At 44.6% G+C, this 14,699-nt stretch overlaps 1 protein-coding gene across 1 annotated transcript in view; it reads left to right on the forward strand.

The window, feature by feature from the left end:
* Positions 1 to 14,699, forward strand: part of COL28A1 (collagen type XXVIII alpha 1 chain) — a 101,607-nt gene that overhangs the window by 64,735 nt on the left and 22,173 nt on the right. The window contains exons 23-25 of the mRNA XM_081969848.1: positions 5,143 to 5,211; positions 7,561 to 7,629; positions 8,184 to 8,252. Of these exons, the coding sequence (XP_081825974.1) occupies positions 5,143 to 5,211; positions 7,561 to 7,629; positions 8,184 to 8,252 (207 nt within the window). The remainder of the gene's footprint in view (positions 1 to 5,142; positions 5,212 to 7,560; positions 7,630 to 8,183; positions 8,253 to 14,699) is intronic.

Consider the following 14,699-nt stretch of genomic DNA (forward strand, 5'->3'; position numbering starts at 1 on the left):
CATCTTGGAGGCCCACCCCTGACGGAGAAAAACCAGGCCCAGGTAGGCAGGGCCGAGGGGGCGCGGCCGAAGGCGGGCTTGAGCTGGGCATTTGTTGGTAGGCCTGGCCTGACTCGGGGAAGGCCACTTGGAACCCGGGAGGCTGACGCCTAACGGGCGACCCCCTCCCAATATTGGACGGCCGGGAGGTGGCGTCCAAGAGCGGGAACGCCCTGGGCAGCTGGACCGGGCGGACGATGTCTGGTGGAAGGGCACCAGGGAACAGAACGTTGGAGGGCTCAGGCGCAGCGACGTTGATGGTCGACCTTGCGGGGGTGTTGTCGCTGGTGCTGGGCAGGCGGCGCCTCAGTTGATCCAGGTGCCGCCGCCATTCGGTCCCATCATGTAGCTGGACCCTGTAAGAACAGGGGCCGGTTATGGCGGTGATGGTGGCAGGCACCCACCTAACCGCCCCTGAGAATGCCTGAGCCCAAACAGCATCGCCCAGGAGGAACGCGCGGGGAGGGGGCCCCAGGTTGCCAGGCTGTTCACTTGAATAGAGTGGGTGCAACCTATCCAAGGTGGTCCGCAGGCGCCGGCCCATCAGCAGCTCAGCTGGAGACTTCCCGGTCAGGGGGCAAGGAGTGGCATGCTGTACCAAGAGGTAAGCAGCCACCCTTGATGGCCAGTCAGCCCCATCCATCCTGCCTAACGCCTCCTTGGCCGAGCGGACCGCCCTTTCCGCTCGGCCATTACTAGCTGGATGGTATGGGGCGACTGGGGCATGGCGGATGCCCTGAGAAGCCAGGAACAGCTGGAACGCGGTGGATGCAAATTGAGGCCCGTTATCAGAGACAAGGACGTCCGGCACGCCATGGGTGGCGAAAAGCCTAGTCAGTTCTCTGATCGTGGCCTCGGCTGTGGTGGACCTCATGAGGATGAGCTCCACCCAGCGCGAATATGCATCCACCACCACCATGAAGACCTGGCCTCTGAAGGGACCCGCGAAATCCACGTGGAGACGGGACCAAGGTCCACGAGGCAATTCCCATTCCCTAGGAGAGGCTGCCGGTGGCGCCGGTCGGGAATGTTGGCAGAGGGAGCAGCCGGCCACCCAGGCGGCTATCTCGTCATCAATGCGAGGCCACCAGACATAGCTGCGCGCCAGGCATTTCATGCGCACTATGCCCGGGTGGCCCTCATGAAGGCGAGATAGTACCTGATGGCGCAGGCTGGGTGGAATGACCACCCTGTCACCCCACAGGAGGCACCCACTGTGAAGTGACAGCTCCAACTGCCTGGCCCTGAAGGGACGAAGGTGCTCTGGCACCGGACCCTCAGGCCAGCCCCTTTGGACCCAAAGGATGACCTGGGACAGGTCAGGGTCAGCCCTAGACTTTAAGGCCACCTCTCCGGAAGAGAGTGGCAGAGCCAAATCTGCTATGGCCAAGACCGACAGGCAAGGCACTGTCGGGGGGTCAGTAACGGGCAAGGGGCAGCGGCTGAGGGCATCAGCGTGCCCTAAGTGCTTGCCCGGGCGGTAGAGCAGAGTATAGCTGTATGCAGCTAGGAACTCTGTCCACCTGGTCATGCGCGGTGACAGGATGGGAGGGGTCGGCTTGTTACCTGCCAAAAGCCCAAGGAGTGGCTTATGGTCGGTGAACAAAGTAAAGTGCCGACCATAGAGATAGTCATGGAACCTTTTAATCCCTGACACTGCAGCCAGAGCCTCCTTGTCGATCTGGCTGTAATTGCGTTCCGCAGAAGTCAGTGTCCGGGAATAAAAGGCTATGGGGGCCTCCGAGCCATTGGGCAGCACATGGCTCAGGACCGCCCCCAAACCCACGGGGGAGGCGTCACAAGCAAGAGTCAAAGGCAGCTTGTCCGAATACTGAACGAGGACTGCCTCTGACGTCAGCAAGTCTTTGACAGCCGCGAACGCATGCGCTTCGCGGCTGCCCCAGCGCCAGGCAGCCGATCGGTCGAGCAACCGATGCAGCGGCTCGGCTAGTGACGCCTTATGCGGCAGGAAAGGCGCGTAGAAGTTAAGCAAGCCAAGGAACGCCTGCAGCTCCGTCTTGGAGGCAGGCGTGGGGGCGTTCCTGATGGCTGCAACCTTTGAAGGGGTTGGGTGAATTCCTTGGGCGTCAATCGTGAAGCCCAGGAAATCAACCCGGGGCACAGCAAATGAACATTTGCTGCGCTTTAATTTTAAGCCCGAGCCCCTGAAACGCTCGAGGACCTTCACCAGTACTTCGATGAGGCCCGATCGGCTACTAGCGGCGATCAGGACGTCATCGAAATACGGAACCACGCCAGGGAGCCCATGGAGCAGCCGCTCCATGAGGCTCTGGAAGATCCCCGGGGCTACGGAAACGCCGAATTGCAAGCGGCGGCAACGGAAAGCTCCACGGTGGGTGACGATGGTCTGCGCAGCCGCCGCCTCGTCATCCACCGGGAGCTGCTGGTAGGCCTGCGCCATATCCAGCTTCGCAAAGATGCAGCCTTGCCCCAAAGAGTGGAGCAAGTGCTGCACTACCGGAACTGGATAGGGGTTCGCTTGGAGGGCAAGGTTGATGGTGGATTTGAAGTCGGCGCAGAGGCGAATGGACCCATCCGCCTTAACTGGGATGACCAAAGGGGTCTCCCACTTGGAGTAATCCACCGGCTCCAAGACTCCCTGCGCGACGAGCTTGTCGAGCTCCGCATCAACCTTTGCCCTCAAAGCGAAAGGCACCCTACGGGCCTTCAGCCTAATGGGGGCAACCTGGGGATCTAGGTTCAAGGAGATGGGCGTGCCCTTATACGCCCCCAGCTGCCCATCAAACACATCAGAAAATCTGGCAAGGACGTCGGCCACGTCGGGAGGCGTGGCCACCACTTGTCTAATCCCGTGCACTGATAGGCCGAGTGCCGGGAACCAGTCAAGGCCCAGGAGGGCCGGTAAAGGCTTTTCTACAACTAGTAGAGGAAGGCACCCCGAATAGTCCCCGTATTCCACCCGCACCAGGTGACAACCCAGGGTAGGAATTTGAGTCCCCTGGTAGTCCCGTAGGGTTGCGTCTGGAGGGGCCAACTGGGTCTTTGAGATGCCTGGACAGAGGCGGGAGAACTCTGTCCACGACAAAAGGGATCGGGACGACCCCGAGTCCACCTCCATGGTGCAGGGGGAGCCCTCTATGAGGAGCGACGCCTTGATGCGCTCCGCACCTGCACCCGTGTGGAAGGCCAACTCTGCGGGGTTGGCGTGGAAGTCTGCGTCCACGGCGTAGCAGCCTCCGCGCGAAGGCTGCTGCTGCTGCTGCTGCTGCTGCTGCTGCTGCTGTCGTCCAGCACGGCCTCCAGGTCGCTGTTTAACGGCGGCTGTGGTCGGGACGTCGTCTGCTCGCTGTGGCAAGGGAAGCTGCGCTCGGCAGACCTGGGCCAAATGTCCCTTCTTCAGGCAGCGGCGGCAAATTGCGGTTTTAAAAGGGCAACCCGAGCGGTCGTGGTTGCCTCCACAGCCAAGGCAAGCGGGCACAGCTTCCCGGGCTCGCTGAGGAACGCGTCTTCTGGCGGACTGGCCAATGCGCGCCACCGCTCCCTCTTCAGGATAGTCATTAGGCAAGGGAACTAGTTCGTCCACCAGGCAGGTGCGGCCTGGCGGGGGCGGCAGGTTGAACATCTCCGCCATTGACTCGTCGGAGAGTTCAGCCGCCCTTGCCTGCTCGATGGCCCCAGTCAGCGTGATGTCTGCCTGTGACAGGAGCCGCCGGCGAAGGCGCAGATCTTTTACGCCGCTGACGAACTGTTCCGTCAGGTTGCGATCGAGGTCGGCAAACTCGCACCTCATCGCCGCGGTGCGAAGCGCCTGGAGGAACTGGCTCACCGACTCCTCCGGCTTCTGTACACAGCGCCGGAAAGCGTAGTGCCTCGCCACCCAGGATGGAGTGGGGGCGTAGTGGCGCTGAAGACGTTCGGTTAATGTCGCCCAGTCCAGAGAATGGACTGGCTGTGGGGCGGCTAATGAGCGAGCGGCGCTAAACATTGGCGTGCCGCAACAGCTCAAGAAGAAGCTGCACTTCTCGTCGTCTGGAACGTCGCGACGGCCGTTGGCTATGAGGTAGCACTCGAAGCGCTCCATGAATGCCTCCCACGTCTCGCCGTCGCAGCCAAAAGGCACGAAGGTTGGCATTGCCGACATGGTCTCCTCAGGAACGAGCTAGGCCGGCCAGGAACGGGTCGCCGGTGCGATTGTGGCAAGATGACACGCTCGGTGGGTTTCGGTGGGTTAGCGGCTGGATCCCACCTTCGTCGCCAGTGTTAAGTTCGAACGAAAGGCGAGCGGAGACGTGAGGAGAATTCAACCAACTTTATTGAACAAACTATTCACAGTCAAATACAGGAGAGAATCAATGCAAGGATCGTCTGACAGCTATTTATACGAAGCTGTCAGACGACCCAGCCAATCCCCAAGCCAGAGTTTCCCCGCTCTCAGCCAGGCCGCGTCTTAGCCAATCAGACGCGACCTGGCTGTTGCTAGTGCAGATGCCGGCTGTCAGGGGAAACTCCCTGACGTCATCTGCCCGGACACAACAGTTTTAAGAGATTATAGACCCTTTCATCAAACGTATGGATCATTTTCCTAGTATTGCACCGTATATACAATGCAAGAAAGGAAAAATAATAAAGAAGGATGTAAGAGAAATGCAACATAAGCATTTTTGCATTGCTGTATTTCATATATGTATGTGAAAACAAGAGATTAAAAGAATCTGAAGGGGGAATAAAACATTAATGGATGCAGGAGAACATAGAAATCAGTTTATGGCTAACTAAATCTATTACAGTGCAAGTTTAAATATCAAACTAAATGGTCATTAAGATTAGTTTGAGGTACAAGTATCTAATGGATTTTAAACACTTCTGCTCAGAACCTGTCAATATTGTATCTTGAAGCAGGATTAGTGTCTGCAGGCAGCAGGGAGGTATAAAACATATGAAATAAATTGTTTTTATTTATAGTTTTGGAATTGTCAAATTGGTGGACGGATCTTCTCCTAATTATAGTTTGAAATAACTTCACATCAAAATTGTTCAGATCAATACCTGAAGTTGTTCATTTTCTTAAAAAAATCAGACATAATGCAATTATTTTAATTTGATTCATATTTCTATGTTTAGGGTGAACAAGGATACCCAGGCCCTCCCGGAAATGATGGAAGTCCTGGACATACAATTATGGGACCTAAGGTAATAAATAAATTAATATGGCTTAAGTATAAGTACTTAAAAATGACTCCATTTCCTGAAATTTCTGAAATATATTACCAGCCTGATGCAGCATAAGGTTGATTATAAATTTGAGTCTAAAACATTGCTTTATTCAGAATAATAATAGTACATTATTCACTCAGCTTCTTCCATCAATATTGTTTGACTTAGCTTCCAGTTTCATAGATATTCACGCTGTTATTTCACAATGTGGATTTTCTTGTATTTTTGAAAAAAAATTCTATAGAATATTTAACAAAATTCATAGGTTGATACACTAATAAATGAAACAATAGTAAAATGGATAATTGTAATGAAGACCAGAGATAAATGTCCTTCTATCTATGCCTCTATGTCCTACATCTCAAATATGTATGCTATTTATTATCATCCTAGACCTACAGTCGAAAATTTGTTAGCAGTTTCAGGGAATTTGATAGGTGTTCTCCTTTGTCAGACAGTCTGAGAACTTACCCTCAAAGCTACTAAGCAGAATTCAGCTATTTCATATGTAATTTTGGTGCCACAGAAAAAATAAGATACATACTCTCCTCTACCTGGAAAGCTTTTAGAAGAAGCATGATTAAGATAAGTCCTTATATTTCACTATGGTTCATATACTCTATTGCAGGAGAACACAATAGCTTTATTACATCCCAGACATAAATTGTTTCAACTTCTACCCTCAAAACGACGCTATAGGGCACTGTACACCAGAATAATCAGACACAAGGACAGTTTTTCCCCGAATGTTATCACTCTGCTAAACAACTAATCCTCTGTCATATTACCTATTAAGATAGTATTATTATTATTCTTCTCTTCCTTCCTAGTACCTATCTTTTCCCACTTATGACTATAACCATGTTGCTTGTATCTTTTATATTGTTTTATTTGTTTCCTAGTATGCTTTTATTGCTTATTAGTATAATCTATGACTATTACTAAGTGTTGTATCTTATGATTCTTGATGAATGTATTCTATTTTTTTATGTACACTGAGAGCATACGCACCAAAAACAAATTCCTTGTGTGTCCATTCACACTTGGCCAGTAAAGAATTCTATTCTATTTGCAGAGATGTAGAAAAAGGGAACATTTCAACTTTTGATCTTGCACACTTGAAATGACACTGTCTATATTCAGTGAAATATTCTGACCTTGTGTTGGAGAATAAAAAGCACAATTTCCGAAAACTTGTTCTTGTAATCTCAGGAGGAAATTATTGGACAAAATACTCAGTTTTTAAGAATAGGATGTTTGCAAAGTAAAAACATATGTTTGGCAACTCTGCCTTGCACAAGACCTTGGAAGTCAAAATACAAAGATTTTGCCCTTAAATTTCCTTCTTCACTAAGAGAATTAATAAGAAATTGTTATATATATGAAAGAATGCCTTCCAGAGGGATTCTTTGGTACATTCAATATGAATTTTGGCTTTCTCTATCTTTCTTGGAAAGTAATTTTTCCAATATTCTACCATTTTTTAAACTAATAATGTCTCCTCAAAATATAAGCAAGAATAGGACAAAACTAAATGTCATCTAACGTAATTTAAATACAAGAAACCAATTTATTACATTTAGCATTGTTGATATGATTGATATTTAATTGTTTTATTTCTTGAAATACCATTAACATAATTTTGCAACAACGTTTGACAGCCTTCTGGAAGTGACAGGTGGTGAAATTTCTAATATACTTTATTACAGGGGTATCAAACTCAAGGCCCCAGGTCCAGATCCAGCCTGCAGGGTGCTTAGATCTGGCCCACAGTGCCACCCTGGAAACAGTGAAGAACTGGCATGCAGTGTCTCTGCCAGAGAAAATCCTCCCGAGCTCTGTTTTCGCTGGCAGAGGTTTGCAGGAGGTCATTGGAGCTGAAAACGGAGCTCAGGAGCCTGTTTTCTCTGGCACCACAGGCACCCCCAACATGAGTAACATTGAGCTGGCCACACCCACCCTGGCCACACCCACTCCGCCCTTCCCCCCACAACCCTGAGGCAGCTCTAAAGGAAATTGAGTTTGAGAGCCCTGTTTTACTGTAGCACTTCTAAAATTTCTGTGGATTCCCAAGTGATCTAGGAGATTATTAATCCAATGCCATACATGACTGCGCACTCTCAGATTCAAGAATGCATTTATTGCATCAGAATCTCATATACTTTTCCTAATAGCATTGTTCAATAAGAGGTTACACCTTCCTTCCTGTATATTCCATACAGAGGCACAGCTTTTTATGCTATGATACAATATACTGCCAATTGAATTATGACATTTCAGTTTTAATGAAGATAATTTATCTTAATGCCTATGATTTATGTTCAGGGTGCTCCAGGTGTTATTGGACCTCCGGGACCACATGGGGCTAAGGGAGATGGTTTTCCTGGTCCACCAGTAAGTTTAATTTCACTTATATGTTCTTGTTGGCATTTAAGGATGATAAATGGGGTTGTTAATGTTTTATATTACATACATACATACATACATACATACATACATACATACATACATACATACATACATACATACCATACGTACATGCTATCAGAAGATTATATTACAGTCTTATACAGATTGTGAGCACATACAATACTGAGCCATGATTTTTAATCAGGTTTGTTGTTGAAAAAGTAAAAGTTGCTTGGTGTGCACATTGTGTTAAGCCAAAAATAAACAAATCATATTAGGTCTTAATGATAAACATGAACCCTCGTGTCAAAAATTTTATTCTTAGTCCTATCTCCCCAGGCATTTCCCCAGATTGTCCTGGAGGCACCAGAAACTGAATTTGGGTTCTTCTGCCTGTAAAGTGTCCCCTTCTCCTGAATGCCTCCAATTCAAGGAAACACACCCGCATATACAAGACCTAATGTTCCGCACATACAAGACCCACCTCTGTTCTCTATTGTTCTGTAAAGTTAATTTGCCTGTTTCTTTAACTCTGCTAGGGATCTCAAGGATTGCCTGGCTTTCCAGGACCAAGAGGCCTTAAAGGAGCTGGTGACCCTGGACAAAAGGTGCAAATGCAGCAGTCTTATTTAACTTTTGAAATATACATCCTATTAATTTCAATATTATTGTGATAAAGCATCTTTTATAAGGTATAGACAATCCAATCTTTGAGTAATAAATATATCTCTACAAAGGTAAAAGAACCAGAATATTCAGATATAATTAATAGAGTTCTACAGCAATGTTTCTCAATCTGACCATTGCATCTTAGACCAATCTAAGATGCATGGACTTCAACTTCCAGAATCTGGGAATTAAAATCTACACATTTTGGAGCTGCTAAGAGAAAAATTGTTCTACAGTATTTTTGGCAACTATAAAACTGTTTGGACTTTCATTCTCATGTAATATTTGAGTGGATTTCTACAGTTCTTTGTGTCAATTTAGCATTCTAACATTGTCATGTCATTGGGAATTAGACCTATTAATTATATGCAGCAGAGACTTGTTGTTATTTGTGGTGACAAATACAAATTGCATTTGTATAGCTACTGTTTACAATTTACTTCCATGTTTTTGGTGCTACAAGTGAGGTTCTCAGCAAATTTTAGAAAAATTCAAAAATCTCTGAGCTGACTTTGGTATTTTTGCAAGACTTAAATTTGAGAGTAAACTCTGTCTATAAAAGGTAAGTATTTTAAGCTGTCATGTTCTTGTAATTTAGAACATTCTCTCAAATGTGATTTGCCTTTGGCTGTATGGATATAATTCGCATCAAGAAAAGCTGTTGGTATTAATATACTTTAAAAAGGACTATGCACATTGTATTATAAAGAAAACCCATATATGAAGGATAGGTTACCTGGGGGAAGAATGAAATTGTATTAAGTGTGATTGCAGTTATATGAATAGTTTGATTTTTGATCTGTATCAAGGTGCTGAAGTTTCTTTAAGGTATGTGGATTTCCTAGAATCCCCCAATCAACCTGAGACAGTCTGGGAACTGAAGTTCACACATCTTATAGTTGTCCAAAATTAAGAAACACTAAGCCAAAGCATAACACCTACTGACTTTGAGAATAGAATGTAGCATAACTGCAAGAAAGACAGGGAAAAAAGGATTGAAGGGCAGGAAGAAGTACTGTGTCTTTTTTTACCAAGGGATAGGATGTCTTGCACTAGTCAAATTGGTCGGTTTGACCTTGTAGCCCAGCACTGCCTATTTTTTTACCTTCCTGAACCTCAGGGCTATATTTCTCATCACATCATCTTATACCTCATATTGGAAATGGCATGAATCTAGGGCAGGGGTGGGTTGCTGCCGGCATTATTGCCAGTTTGGCGCACACAAAAATTTGCACACACGTGCTTCGCTCACACGCACAACAAACGCACACTCTGTGTGCATGCACATTTGCACCTAAAAGGGTCTGCACATGCGCACAACATTAGAAAAGGGAAAAATACATTTCTGCATATGAAGATTGTTCTACCATGTGCAGAAACTAAAATCAAGATGGCAGCACTAGGGATAGAACAGGTTCGGAGGCGTGGCAGGCCAAGTTACTTCCTACTAGGCCAAACCGGTGCAAACCGGTAGGAACCCACCTCTGATCTAGAGTTCTAGTCAATCTAGGGATTTCTATGCTACAACATTTTCTTCATGTTTCTTATTACAGACCAGAAGAAACACCAGCATAAGAGCTAAATCTTACTACTCTTATGCAAGGTCTCTTCTCCCTTGCCATCATTACTAATGAATTCTTCATTTTGCTTGTGGATTATTTTTCCTTTTTGAGGCACAGCATTTACCCCATGGTGTGGGAAAGTGGGTTCCTGTCTGATTTTATTTACTTTTTGTTTGGGTCCTGCTATATTATTTTTTTTATAACTAAATCAAGGTGGTGAACATATCCAACACATTTTCCTCCTTCTGTTTTCCTCACAACAGCTGTGAGGTAGATTAGAATGAGAAAGAGTGACTAATCCAAAGTCGCCCAGATGTTTTTCATGGCTAAGGTGGGACTGGTCTTTCTCTCTCTAGCTCGATGCCTCAAACACTAAACCAAACTGGCCCTACTGGGTCTTCCTCAGAAGCTTGCCTGAGCCTTCTTGATCCAGAATGTATATGGAGGCTTCTGCTAGTTTAGCCAACAATAGCAATATCATTTAGATCAGTGATGGCTAACCTTTTTGTTGTTGGATGCCAAAAATGCAAGGGTGTGCACCCAATGGTGTGTGTGTGCGCTGGCACATATAATGCAGAGTGCGTCCCCACATGCGCATGTGCGCACAACCCACACACACACTCTCCTTCACTACTTGGCTCCAAGCTGAGCTTGGTATTTCCTCTGGAGGAGCGGGGGGCGTTTTTGTCCTCCCCAGGTTCCAGGAAAGCCTCCAGAGCCTAGGAGGGTGAAAACGGGCCCAATATGGCTGCCAGAAGTTCAAAAACGAACTTCTGTTTTTCACCCTCTCCAGGTTCCAGAGGCTTTCCTGAAGCTTGGGGAGGGCAAAAATGGCTACACCCAGCCCTCCAGAAGGCCAAAAATCAGCTGGCTGGCATACACATGTGCACTGGAGCTGACGCTTCGCGTGCCAGCAGATATGGTTCCGTGTGCCACTTGTGGCATGTGTGCCATAGTTCATCATCATGGACTTATGTACTGCTTCATAGTGTTTTCCATCTCTCTCTAAGCCATTTTCAGAGTCAGCATATTGCCCCTCAACAATCTGGGTCCTCATTTTACCGACCTTGGAAGGATGGAAGGCTGAGTTAGCCTTGAGACAATCAGGATCGAAGGCACATTTTTTTCTCTCATGCATGCGAAGACAGAGATTGTATCCTTCTGCATGGAAAAGAACATGTAAATGCAGGCTTTCTTCTATTTAGCTCTGCCTTGCTGAATCCAGAGTTATAGTACCAGCTTCTGGTTGAGGAATTCTAGGAACTGAGATCCATGCATCTTAAAGTTGCCAAATTTGGGAAATGTTGCATTAAAATATTGCCTAGGTGTCCCCAATTGCTGGTCTGAAAGGAGTATTGCATGTTGCATTACACTAGGACAGCAACACCAGTGGCCTCATTGTACATTAACTTTAAGGCAACACTTTTTATATCAGGATTACAGACTTTAAACTGCATACAACATAGTTGAACCATCAAATCTAGGTTTTGGATTTTTATACTTTTTCCCTATCTCCAGATTCTGTAGTCTTTTGGATATTTTTTCTCCATGAAATAGTTAATAATAATAATAATAATAATAATAATAATAATAATAATAATAATAATAATAATAATAATAATAATAATAATAATAATAATAATAATAATAATGGCACAAACCAGCAGTGGTAATTCCAGTGGTAATCGGCACACTGGGTGCTATTCCAAAAGCACTGGAATTACAGTTAAAACAGTTAAAACTTGACAAAATCACCATCAGTCAAATGCAAAAAGCTGCACTGCTTGGATCTGCACGTATATTACGAAAATACGTTACGACGTCCTAGGCCCCTGGGTGGGGCCCAACTAGTAATCAATGCCAAATCCGGCGAAACAACTGGCCGCTGTGATACAATCGTATAATAATAATAATAATAATAATAATAATAATAATAATAATAATAATAATAATAATAATAATAATAATAATAATAATAATAATAATAATAATAATAATATATTATACTTATTGTTATTATGTTTTCCACACGGGATATTATTTTTCTTCTCTCACTATTGACATTGTGTAAGGACAAAAATCCAACAAATCTTTTTTGAGACTACCTTAATTTTTAATTTACACTGCACTGCTTTAATTCCCAGATACTTAAAACTGCGTTCTTTAACTGAAAAGCCCCCATTAATAAATTTGCATACAAGTCAAGCTGGAATGCCATTAATTTTTGCAGTGTTAGAATGTTCCTGAAGATCAGTTGGGGCTCTGTTTTCTTGGCTTGAGAAATAAATGGCTCACACAAGTGGCCAGCGAGAACTGGAATTTGATGTAACAGAGACTTAATTCACACCAAATTGCCTGTGGGATGCATGAACTGTATGGGCACCGACTTGTTGTCAAGGCATGGTACACAGTAAAGGAACATACTTGTAGTCACAAATGAAAATAAAATGCATAACTTTCAAGGAATGGCAGCTTAAATAGCACAGTAGTGGCAGAAGCTCTACAGTATTCTGCCTATAAACCAGATCAAAGACCTATACCACCAACATCGTCCTTAGAAGATACGCTAGGCAGCTGCTGAAAGAATGTCTTTTTAAATTGTGACCTCTCAAGTTCTGGCTGAACTCCCAAAAAGAGCAGACTGACTTTTCCTCACTCCAGGCATCCTATTAATCTCACGGCTACTAACTATTCAGGGCTGCTGGACTGGCTCAAAATATGTTGCTACCAGAAGAGACAGATCAGCAATTACGATGGAATGCTCTCTGCTGCATCCAAATCTGGTGGATAAGTTAGAAGGCTTAGGATATAATGTATGAAAAGCATAAGAACCACAGTTCTTCAACCTCTAGTGCTAATAGTGCGGCTAGCATTATGGAATGTAGTGGGTAGAATTTTAAAATTTGGATGCAGCTACATAATTGTTCTGATAATTACATGCAACTACAGGCATTTATACATGGACTAAAAATATATACATTATGCTATCTTATTTATTTCAAATGTTGCTATTTTCTTTATTATAAAGCATTCAAAATGCTCCCATCATCATTCATTTTTGTCTGTTTTTGTATCAGATGTTGGTGGAGAAGTCTGGCTGCTATTCGCTAGGGAGAATTAATCTATTGTTGATTTTATAGCTGTTTTGTGTAAGTCATTCAGTCTTTTGGAGTTGGGTGGCCTAAAATTTTTATTATTAAATAAATGATAAAAAGTTAACAACAGTAATAAAAATGTTTTTTTTTTAAAAAAATCAATGTCCAATGAAAAACAAAATGGAAATACACTTCCTCTTTTTTGGTATTGCTTAACAAGATATCCTAATTCTAGTTCTTTATGAAGGGCTAGATCAGATCTATCAAATCTAGTTGAAGAGGCTGCATAAGAATGATCTTTTGCTCCCTCTGCTCCATCCTCCTTCCACTGCCCTGCTTATGGAATGCGGGTAATCTCTGTGCAAATGAAAATAGATATAAAATGACAGCATGGTAGAGAGACAAGAGGGAGGCGGTGGCTCAGTGGCTAAGACACTGAGCTTGTCGATCAGAAAGATCAGCAGTTTGGTGGTTCTAATCTCTAGCACTGCATAACAGAGTGAGTTCCCGTTACTTGTTCTAGCTTCTGTCAACCTAGCAGTTCAAAAGCATGTAAAAATGCAAGCAGAAAAAAAAGGAACCATCGTTGGTGGGAAGGTAACAGTGTTCTGTGCACCTTTGGCATTTAGTCATGCTGGCCACATGACCACAGAGATGTCTTTGGACAGCTCTGGCTCTTTGGCTTTGAAACGGAGATGAGCACCACTAACTGGAGTCAGGAATGACTAGCACATATGTGCGAGGAGAACTTTTAGCTTTACCTTTAGAGAGACAAGAAATGGATAGAGAACTTCTGTTTTCCAAGAGTTCTGGCAAAGAGGGTTCAATGTCCAAGGGGATTGTTGGTGGAATTCTGTGGTTCGCAAACGTGACTGCTCATTGAGTCATGACTTTACTATGGCTGCATTTTATAGATTCAGGGAAGAGAGACTCAAAACATGCAAAAAGACGCAAAAGGAATGTACATTGTGCAAAAGATTGGTGCAAAGCTTGCTGGGAAAATATAATAGTAAGCAGCCTTACAGTATAAAATCACTTATACTGATTTTGAGATATGCCAGTGGAAAGCAGCTTCATGCAAGCAGGAAGTCATAGAACTGTAGCTTAATATGCGCTGTGTGCTCATTCTTGGCAATTCCGCAAATGTCTTCAGATGCAAAATTATCTGAATAATTTAGGAATCATTTGGCTCCACCTACTGGTAACATTTAGCACATTAAGAATCTCAACACCAATACAGATAGTCCTTGACTTACGGACACAATTGGGACTGAAACATCCATCACTAAGCGGCGCAGTTGTTAAGTGAGTCACATCAAATTTTATAACCTTTTTTGCTGTGGTTGTTAAGCAAATCACCATGGCTGCTAAGTGAATCATATGGTTGCTAAATGACTCCAGCTTCCTATGTTGACTTTGCGCATTGGAGGCCAGGTGACCCTAGACACTGCAAGCATCATAAACATGTGTTAGTTGCCAAGTGCCTAAATTTTGATTATGTGATTATGGGGCTGTTTGACGGTTGTAAGTGCAAGCAAACATTGTAAGTCACTTTTTTCAATACCACTGTAACTTTGATTGGCCACTGAATGAATGGTTGTAAATTGATATTACTAGAATTAATGCTAATTGTAATTGTAACCATTGCTACTTGAAGTTGCTTCTTTTGGAGTTATATACTGAGCCGAGGTGGCGCAGTGGTTAGAGTGCAGTACTGCAGGCTACTTCA

The sequence above is a fragment of the Natrix helvetica genome (genome assembly GCF_964273705.1).
Source record: "Natrix helvetica genome assembly, chromosome: Z".
NCBI lineage: Eukaryota > Metazoa > Chordata > Lepidosauria > Squamata > Natricidae > Natrix > Natrix helvetica.